The 10,863-nt window shown below is 43.2% G+C and overlaps 1 protein-coding gene across 1 annotated transcript; it reads right to left on the minus strand.

Annotated features, from left to right (window-relative positions):
• Positions 1–6,892: 6,892 nt before the first annotated feature.
• LOC144093879 (dol-P-Glc:Glc(2)Man(9)GlcNAc(2)-PP-Dol alpha-1,2-glucosyltransferase-like) lies at positions 6,893–10,015 on the minus strand. The gene has a single exon (XM_077627621.1). It carries the CDS (start codon positions 9,925–9,927, stop codon positions 8,548–8,550), a length of 1,380 nt encoding a protein of 459 aa, XP_077483747.1. The 5' UTR covers positions 9,928–10,015; the 3' UTR covers positions 6,893–8,547.
• Positions 10,016–10,863: the final 848 nt, after the last annotated feature.

Consider the following 10,863-nt stretch of genomic DNA (forward strand, 5'->3'; position numbering starts at 1 on the left):
TGCCATAGCTTAAAATCACCTGTGATTGCAAACATTGTTCACAATCATATGTTCATTTCTTTCATGTTACATATATTCATATCTTGTTATAGGGAATGTATGTCCTTCAGCATGTGTCTAAAGGTGTGCGGATAAGCGTAAACATTTACACCTTCTGTGATCTCTCTGGTTGCATCTGTTATGGTGGATGATCAATATGCGTTGTGGTGTCCTCCTTTTATTGTTGTCTTTTTGTTGACTGCATCATCTGTAGATGGAAGTCTTTAAAAGTGCATATTCCATTGGTTCCCCTTTACAACCACATTCTTTTGCATACATGTATTTCATACAGCCAAATGATCAGGGACAAAAGTACACATACCAATGTTAAAGTGCATTACCTGACTAACTGATGCGCACTGAGTTTTTAGTTTTGGTATGGGTTGCATGTACGTCTGCATGATTTTGTTGATAAAAACGAAGAAACTAGGAAAAGCTTCCAAGCAAGCATAAACATTTAATTCCAGGCACGCATGCAGCCGCACCATATCTACAGCCCTTGGGCTCAGTACATACATACATACAGGAATGTATACACATACTTTAGCATACATGTATTACATACAGCCGAATGATCAGGGACAAAAGCACACATACCAATGTTAAAGTGCATTACCAGACTAACTGATGCACACCGAGTTTTTAGTTTTGGTATGGGTTGCATGTACGTCTGCATGATTTTGTTGATAGAAAGAAAGTAGGAAAAGCTCCCAAGCAAGCATAAACATTTAATTCCAGGCACGCATGCAGCTGCACCTTATCTACAGCCCTTGGGCTCAGTACATACATACATACAGGAAGGTTGAGGAGACTGCCTTTGTGGCATGCATCAGTATACAGGGTGAGATGTGTATGCATACATAGACGTATGCCTCTTCTTGTACAGACTGCTCACAGCATTTAGGTTGTAGAGAACGTACAGATCTATTTTCATGGATCAGTTGCACGAGTTTCGCATGTTTTTCAGTTGCATTTGGCAAACATTGGTTTCCAGCAGCCAGTCAGGGCTGTGAACACATTTTGCAACTTCATAAACTCAGCACAATTGTGCTGAAAACCTTCCACTAGATAGCAGTGGCAAGCCACAGGCTCAGTACTGTGAATAGCATTATTTATTTTTTTTCACTCGTAAGTGGAAACTGTAAAAATTTCATTGCTGCTTTTCTCAGAGGCAAGCAGTGAAGTCTGACAGCAACACGTGAATTTTGTTAAGCTGCATGCGGAGAGCTCCGACATTGCAAAAATTTGATTTGGGCTAAAATAATGTGTAAAACAGGTCCTGTAACGTAAAAAACCGTAGCAATGTCGTTACATCTGTGCAACCTTGATTGCAAGCAGCAGCCTTGGAACTGAGCAAAAGTGCTGAGAGAGACTTTACTCCACTTTCAGCCCCCTTCCAGGGGCTTCTAAGGGTGCTGAGTACACTTGGGAACTGGTGCAGTGAAGTCTTTTACTCCATTATCACTTTTATCATCAGGATCTGCTCATTCAACAAACCTACCTAAAGCGATATTTAATTACTATCGAAAAAATGCCAGAACGTCAAGTTTCACTTTTGTTGACCGCATTCTGCTTCAAAAACAGCGTTTAATATTCTTGTGAGACACCTTGTGTCAGGCTTATGATGGGCGCCAGCAAGTGAAACACTGAAAAGCTTTCTTCTAGAAGTTGGAGTTTTGCTGTGAGGCATTACAGAGAAACAAGCATGCAAAATATGCTTTATCTTGTCGTTCTTGGGTGCTTCAGGGTTCATAGCGAAAAAAATCCTGCATTTGCCCTACGAAAGGAAATATGTGCTTTGCAGGCGCTAGAAAGTTTGTGACATCAGATTGCTTAATGTTACGTGTGTCAAGTTTTGCGTCCTCAACATAGAACAGATAAACTCGGCAAGCAAAAGGTCCCTGCATTTAAAACTGAGTGGATTAGTATCTCGCATATTTCTATGCATAAAACTGACACAGCCTGCATTGATATGCAGGTGAATATTGTGTGCATGTCTATTTGGCAGGTATGGAGTGCATGCCGCCTGTCTTCTATCTACCTACTTTGCATATTATGAAGCTATAACAGGAGAGAAACACTGCTGCAAGCAGCCCCCATGAATCAATACTCATGCTTCGATATAATTCCACTGTAGGAAAAGTTAAGTGAGTGAAAACATGACAGCTCTTGCACACATGTAAAGACATCATCGCTCTCATGAAGCATGCAAGTTGTTTGCATGACATACAGGTAGACGATGTCTACTGTTCTGAATCTCTCGTGTACTGATTTGAATGCGTGTCAAGGCCGAGAAGCTGGTGCAGGAGAAGAAGAGATTTAACAGAAAGAGCATCCAGGTTCATTACCCACATAGCACAAACTAATTTGGTCTTCTCACTTGTCATCCACACACTGACAATCTCACTTTTGTGCATTAAAAAAAAGTGACATCGTGCCTGAACTTTTGCGCATGCAACTTGTGAAGAACAGGCAGGTATCAAAAATCCCCACATAGATATGGTCCAGGAACTGCCGTGTTTGTGATAATAAATAGCATTCCAGTTGACTCCAATTGTTGCACTTCCTTGGCTTTTGACTGTTGCATCAATAAAGTATTCTTTTATTTCGAGGCACTATGTCTCTTGTGTGTTACTTCCATCACGCTCAAACTGTAAACGCATATAACATTTTACAGCGCCAGCTGCTAATGGCCAGTGTTGTAAGCATTACCGAAAAGTAGCTAAATACGTTGCTTGCTATGCTAAAAAAAAAAAAAGGAACGCATTACTGCCCTACGTTAGCTACATAAAAAACAGCGCGTTACCGAAAAAAAGTACCGCACGTAAAACTGCCATTACTCCGTCACCATAAATTTTAATTTGTGCGCATTCGTTGCAAGAACTCATAACAATTTTATAAAATTCATATTTGACATAAAAATTCTAGCCCAAACAACAAGTTTACCTGAAATCCTGATTTAACGAGAATACTTTGCACAAATATGCAGGAACTTTGCAATGTTAAGGTGGTCTAGAGCTGCCTGTAGAGTTACATGTGATGGCTTCTAACTCTGTGGCACATGGTGAAGCCATTTTCTGAATGCGACAGAGCACAAAATGAGTCATCAATTCTAACTTTACAAAGAAAACATCGCTGAACTGTCATCAAATTTACAGTAATTCTAAAAAATGCGATGTTTCAAAATGCTCGATGTGCTTCTCCTAACAAAATATACATGCAAATCATGCAAACTGTGTAGCAGTAAAAAAATGCTTAATTGGCATGGTTCCAGAAAAATATATTTGTACACATAATTATTTTTTCACTTGAATCTGCATAATTACCGTAAAAAATGCGAGGGTTTATTTAAAGATCTTCAAGGTCAGCCTCGCTTGCTCAGGAATTCAATAACCAGAAACGAAGCTGCAGTTACAAATAGAAAGAACCAAAATTTATTAATGCACAAGCATTGTATGGTTATGTCGGGTGAGCAAAAAGTGTCCGCAAATTTTGCCCGCACGATTATGTCATTCTGTGGAGATAAGTGTGCAAAAGTTTGATTGTGGCAAGTAGTGCGTGAGTAGATTTTAAAATTGGAAAAGTTTGGCTGAAGAATTATAATTAGTTAACTAAATAGAATTAATCGAAATAAATGCTATGTTTGAAGAAGGTTTTGTGTGACTGATTCGATGGAAAAGGTGCAAATGCGTGAGAAAGCTTACTTAGCATAAAGAAAATAGGAAAAAAAGATAAAATATAAATAAACAAAATTTCAAATAAAAAATTAACAATAGAGAGAGAAAGATAGGAAAGGGAAACACTTCCGCATTTTTGCTATTAAGCAGGCCTAAGTAAAACCCTGTATTTTTAAAACAAAGTTGATAAACAGCGCTAGAGTATTACAGCAACAACTTTCCCATAACTACAACTTGCTTTTCAATTTACGTAACAGCTGCATTTCAAAACTGCCATTGGACAGCTTGCCTTGCTTTCTAGTGAATGTATCCGCACCTACCCTAAATAGGCACTCGAAGGACGCACTGAATGGTACTCCTGTACTTTTCAAGGAGAGCTGGTGAACGCGTAGAAAGTTTTCCTTGAGCCTGCTCAGCTCAAAGTTATGTGGCGCCGAAAGGATCTTCAGTTGGTGACGATGTCGAGAAGGCCTTGCAAAGTCATCCTCCGTTGTGCTGGAGCTAAGGCGGGTCACATGTACCCCGAGTCTGGATGCCTGCAAGCCGAGCAACTAGTAACATGACACCTCACGCTACCGAAAAATGTTAACTTATGTTACCTGTTAGAGTTCCGAAATGGTAACGAGTGCCTAAATTACCGAAAAAAGTTACATGTTACCGGTAACACTGCTAATGCCTCGTTTGAGATAAAATATATAAAATTGGTTGTTGGGGAAAGGAAATGGTGGAGTATCTGTCTCCCATCTCGGCCCACACCTGAACCGTGCCGTAAGGGAAGGGATAAAGGAGGGAGTGAAAGAAGAAAGGAAAAAAGGGGTGTCATAGCGGAGATCTCTGGAATAATTTGGACCACCTGGGGATCGTTAACGTGCACTGACATCGCACAGCACGCTGGCGCCTTTGTGTTTCGCCTCGATCGAAACGCGGCTGCCACGGTCGGATTCGAGCCCGGGTAGGCCGGATCAGTAGCCGAGCGCCCTGACCACTGAGACACCGCGGCGCGTTTCCCTGAGATCACGACGTCCCTCGTCTGCAGAGAGAAAGGGAAGGCACACGTAGGGAGTGGGTAGGGAAAGAGAGCAAGCTGCGAAGGGGAAAGGCGCTCGCTGCCCATTGGCACCTGCGAGCATGGAGGCTGAAGCGAGCGTGATCACGACCAGACTGAGATCGTGTGTTGCCTCCGCGGCATGTGGTCTGGCAGTGGTGATGGAAGCCACGCACACTCGCCGAAGGGGCGGGAAGGCGTAGTGCATTTTGTAACGCAGATGCCCCGTTGCTTGGGACGCAGTTTTAATGTTTGACTCTATTAAACAAGCCAACGGCATCAATACATTTGAGCTAATAATTTCGTTTTATGATCAGCTGCTTGCTTGGATAACAAGAAAACATTTTAAAAACGAGGCAATTTTTGTCGCAGAAGAAATAATTAATTAATGGCCGACACAATGCATGTGAAATTAAAAATTTGCAGTATCATCTTTACAAAGAAAGAAAAATTACTCCGTAGCTCTCTTTACAGACAAACCTCGCTGTAATTAAAACTATTTGCAATGAAATAATGAATATAACCAAGGAATAGCTGCTCTCTTTGAAAGCTCCCGTAAAAGACCATGAATTTGACGCCTCGTTTTTATGCAGTAAAATTTTCACACGCCTGGATGCAACAAACCTCAAGTGAACTTCAATTGCCATTTCGAGCCGAGTATATAAATTTCTAACAGTGTGCAACAGCTCCATGCCCATTTGATGCAGAAAACTGAAATTATATACTGTGCATAACTAGCTGTGTCGAACACCACTCAGAACATGCGTAAAGCTTATCACGCATCAAGCGTCACCCGCATGGAGCGTTTCTCCGGATGGTTCGCCGGCTTTGGTGCCACGAAATTTGACACCGGTACGGTAATCTTCACTAAAACCCAAGTGCACGGCCAACTGAAAGATGTCACTTAACGCAGTTTACGGCCCACAGCCCCTTGGCAGAGGCGGTCACTGGAGTCCCCCCGCCCCCTTTCTCCAACCTCCCCGCTGTGCATGCATGGCAAACCTCTAGAGGGGGTTGGCTTAGCCCGCTGTGAACACGCTGCTCTTCTCTGTTCGTTTTCGCAGCGTGGTCAGCGCGCGGTCATGCTTCTTGACTGCTTGGCAGTGCTTGGAATTCCTGATTGCTTGATGCACCGCTGGTTTCACAAGGTCCAGATTAGCGATAAGCAGCGGTGGAAAATGAAAGAGCAAGACGATTTCCCTTTTAATATGGACACTTTGGTTCCAGAGCAGAAGTGTCCATAATCCATAAAGCAAGTCATCCGTAATAACAATCATGAAGAAAAACAAAAATAAATATCGTGAAAAAATAATCTTTACAATTACGGACTGCTTCTGTGCTTAGTAGTGGTGGGTAGTGAAAGCTTGGAAGCTCCAGGCGTATTATTCCGATCATAATTTTTCTTTAAAATTATATGGTACAGTTTTAAGCACGTTTTGAAGTGCCTAGTGGTCCATGAGATGCATGATAGCACCTCTCGGTGTGATGAAGTATCTTCTGTTACAATTGTTCACATCCAAAAAACTCTGCACTCATTTGGCTGAAAGCTGTTGAATAGGGTTCTTAATGTAATGCATAGAATTTTCTTCGCAACCATTCATGCATTGCAGGAAATGGTAAGGCATCTGGCCAAACATCTTGAGCGCACATGCACACATGCATGCATGCACAATTGCACTTATATGCCGCTTTTCGCTGGTGTTCTGCACACAAATTACAAGAGGAACAACATCTCGCAAAGGAAATTGGGATTTTGTTCTCATAGCAGTCCATTTTAACAGGGCAAAAATACATGGATCCCAATGGTCTCTGTACGCTGCCACCTAGTCCATTGTCCAGACAGCGAGTTTCCATATTAACGAGGCATAAATACAGCGAAAAAGTTTGGTCCCTGATAATTCAAGTCGGCCATATTAACAGGGGTCGTATTAACGGGGCACAGCTGTAAACCCACATACCCAAGGTTGCATTATTTTCATTTCATAGCACCTCAGACATTAAAACCTAGTCACCTAATATCTGGCTGATGGGGCTTTACATACTGAAACAACACAGTAGGCCATTAGGCATGATGTCGTGGAAGGCTACAAAGTAATTTTGACTACCTGCGGTATTCAAGCATGCATCAAAATCTCTGTACACATAGTTTTTTTATTTCACCTCCATCAAACTGCAGTAGCAGCAGTTGGGGCTGGACCCAAGAACTTGTGGAAAATAGCCAAACACCACATTCATTGAGCCACCACACCGAGTTACCCATAATATGGGAAGAGCTGTGCAGTTGTGGTGCTACAAGAGTGTATCTTTGTAAAAGAACAAGACCATTAAGTTCATGCAGTACAACAAGGAAGAACTTTGGGTTAGTTGGACTGACATGTTTAAAAGGTAAGAGAACCGAGACTTCAGGACAGGACGCAAGATGAGGTGAACAGGACAAGCGGTAACCTGCTTGTCCTGTCCACCTCGTCTTACGTCCTGTCCTGAAGTCGCGGTTCTTTTACCTTTTATTCATGCAGTACAAATACACTAGAAATGCAGACATAAAAACTTTACACAGTCCAACATTCAGAACATTTGTGCCTCGTCAGAAGCAGCGAGAAAACTAGAGTTGCGGACAAAGCACACCGATTCATTGACGCATTAACTGCAGGCACATGAGACTAGGATTATGCTTTAGCAAATGACAACCCTACAGAACCCAATTTTCTGCTCAGAGACATTTGTAGCACTCTCTCAAAATGTGACAATGGCTGAATGATTCACAAAATAACACGACAAACTAAGATGACTTGCACATATGAAAGCTGCAAGGTTTTATCTGAAGACTGCTGACTGTACCTGACAGTTTGCAGCGTTATTTTAGGCTATACAGTGAAGGCTAGTGCCTTACTTCTAAGCCTTTAGAAAGTGCCACTAGCATAGGTTGGTGGACTCACTCACAAGTCGACTCACTGGTGCTCACAAGTGGTAAGTCCGGACTCTCATCAGGTCATGATCTCAGTAGTGAGCAAATCCAAACTCACATTCAAGTCATGATCTGGGTCATGAGTGAGTCCGGGCTCAGGCTCAGATTATGGTGTGTGTTTTTGTGACAACGATGACTGCTTAGATATTTTTTTGCCTCCTTGTTCAGTGACAGTGGACAGAAGGCATGAATTAGACAATTGAGGTTAAGTGAAACAGAGGTATCCGCAGAAGTGAGGAAGACAGCGTTTTGTCCCTACCTCCTTGCTAGTTTACATGGGGACGATAATGAGCCCCATGGGGATGTGTCGGAAGCTTTGTCAGAGTCCCACCATGTTGCTGGGTGGGGGTACTCTGTCACGTGATCGTCTTCTCGGGGGCATGTTATTTGGGTGCTTCAGTGAGCCCATGCGTATCTTGAGTCGAAATGAGTGAGTGAGTTCAGATGAGTCAACAGTCGAAATGAGTGCAAGAGTCCAGATGGGTTGCGAGTCAAAGTGAGTTGCAAGTTGTAACTAGTGGCTGACCCCGGGTGAATTGTGAGTCGGAGCGAATCCTAATGAGTTGTGAGCCTAAATGAGTTTGAGTTCGAGTGAACCCGGGATCACGTGAGTCTGACTTGGAGTGAGCCCACAGGTCGACCAAACTTTTGTGACTGAGCCTGAGTAGGCACTTGTGATTTTGCCGACATATGGCCACCAGTATGTTCATCTCTTCAAGCAAAAACACCAGAGTAAAAACTTTGTTAAGTGACTAATGGTCACAAGACCTTTCTTTTCTTTAGAGAGAGCGATAACACAGTGCTTGCAATGATGAAAAGAGTCACCACATGAACCTCTGAACAGCCAAGTCACCTTTCCATGTAAAGGTGCGGTTCAAAAAAAGCCACATGACAACTGAATTGATTAAAAGATTTGCAGCTAGCTCAAGCAGCACTTGCCAGTATTTCACATCTTTCAGCTGCTGCCGGAAGAATAGATATGGTATGATGAAGTAGCGAAATTCTAGCAATTTTTGAGGCACCGTTGCTGCAGCTACACACACAACAAAGAGCAGCCGCCAAGAGAGCTTCTTGTGCCGTAACTGGTGTAGCATGGCATAACCCGTGTAAATGTAGACTGGTATGAGGCAGCAGCGGACGAGCTCATTCTTGCCGAGCACTCGCCTCCAAAGGTAAAATGGGAAATGACGGTTGTCAGCTAGCAAAAATGGGTGGACATAGGTAAACTTTTGCACAGCAAACACACAAGCTGGTGCAATCAGGGCATACATGAATGGCCGCTGCAGAATGCTATTGCAGAAACCTCGTAAGATTTTGGGAAGCAGCAAATATGGCGCAGCATGAACCAGAGTAAAAAGCATGAAGTAGCCCAGCTGCGGCATGTGCATGCAGGCTTGATGGGAGGCTTTGTCGCCAAGAACAATCCCGCCGTTTACAATTACGAAGACGACAAACGATATTCCAACAATGATATATCCTAGACAATCCTTAAATACGCGCCTGGCCAAGTAGACCATCAGCAGAGCTTGCTTCGACGGTTCTGCGAGCATTCGACCAAACATGCATGAAACACTTTCCCGTTTCTTGTCACTCCCACGAAGCACTTGATCGGCGATGTCCAGAGCTTTGCAGCCGGCAACCATGAAGAGCCAGACAATAGCAGTTTGTCGGTAAAGCACAGCGACAGCACCGAAGCCGGCAGCGAAGTAGTGGCGGTCATAGAGGAAATACAGGTACATGAGCTGCAGGAAAAGTACAGTTCCAGGGTCGGTGTAGTAAAGAAATGTGAAGAAATGCAGCACTGGAAGCAACGACATTGCAGCACTCGCAATAACGAGCTTTGTGCATGTTTTGCTGTCGCCGCCACCGGCGAGCTTGATCGCAATCAGCGACGAAACGTAGACGTTCCCGAGAGCCAAAACAATATTTGTACAACGCAGCGAAAACAACGTGCAAAACGCCGAACTTCCAACCAACTTGAGAGGCAGCAGGAGCAAGAGTGACGTGAGGTACAAGCCTGGAGGTGTTGTGATCATTGGGTCCCAGTGAGACATGTTATAAGCACAATAGTTTTGTGCTTGCGGAACGTGAAAAATTTCGTCCATGTAGGGTGTCGGTTGGGCATGGTGCACGCTTAGTGAAACCAGGACCGACGATAACAGGAGAGCAGCTAAGATGGCAAAAAATACCACTAGGAACATAGTTTTACACGTAGAAACTGTCACGCTTGCGAAAGTAGTCTCCGAGCAAACGTTCAGCAGAACAAACGCCACGGCAACACGCGCCGCGGAAACCGGAAATGAGATGTACTTGCAGCCCAATGTTTGAGCACTTTGAGTGCACGGCCACTGGCGCGGCTGAGTTTCTCTAAATAAATTTAACATATTGACTTGTACCGTTTATACTTATCGCCTTTTTACACTAATGAGAAACAAAAAGAAAAGCGGTTTGTGTTTTAGTGGTGTTTGACAACCCTAGAATTCACCATTCGCCGTTAGGTGCGGTTTCATTTTCATCTGAAGGCTGGAGAAAAAGGAAGAAAACTTTATGAGACCCGCTAACCTATGTGAGCATGTGCCATTGTGTGAGGGTAATAATAACAACTTATGACGAAACAAAGGAGTCGTTGAAGGATATCCATGAAAAAATTTGCTTAGTATATACCCTCTGACTACCGTATTTATTCGAATCTAATCCTCCTCGATTGCAAGCGGAGTCTGAAAAATTGCCAAAACAAAATGATATCCATGATCTACAAGGCAACAAGAGTAACAAAGAACAGCCAAAACGGCAGAGATGTGTTTGTTGAGTCCGGTGGAGTCACGGGTGACAAGTGTGCCAAGGCAGAATGTACAGATATATGGGGTAAACAGTTGCAGCTGCGGTATTCAGGGTCTCTAAATTTGGATAAGTACGACAAAATTCTGAAGAGGCGAGGACTCAGCGATGTTTTACCATCGCTCATTTAGCAATGCTTCTTTTCGTAGACCACGTGCTCCTTTTGTTGGCCTAGTGCAAATCAGTGGCGGAATGTAATATATACTGTTCTAAAATTCAGCGAACAGCAAATAACGAGCAAAAAGAAACGCTAACAATTAAGTAGACAACTACGGAGTTTGTAAGCGTCCTGCCTACTT

Source organism: Amblyomma americanum, chromosome 6 (assembly GCF_052857255.1).
Source record: "Amblyomma americanum isolate KBUSLIRL-KWMA chromosome 6, ASM5285725v1, whole genome shotgun sequence".
NCBI lineage: Eukaryota > Metazoa > Arthropoda > Arachnida > Ixodida > Ixodidae > Amblyomma > Amblyomma americanum.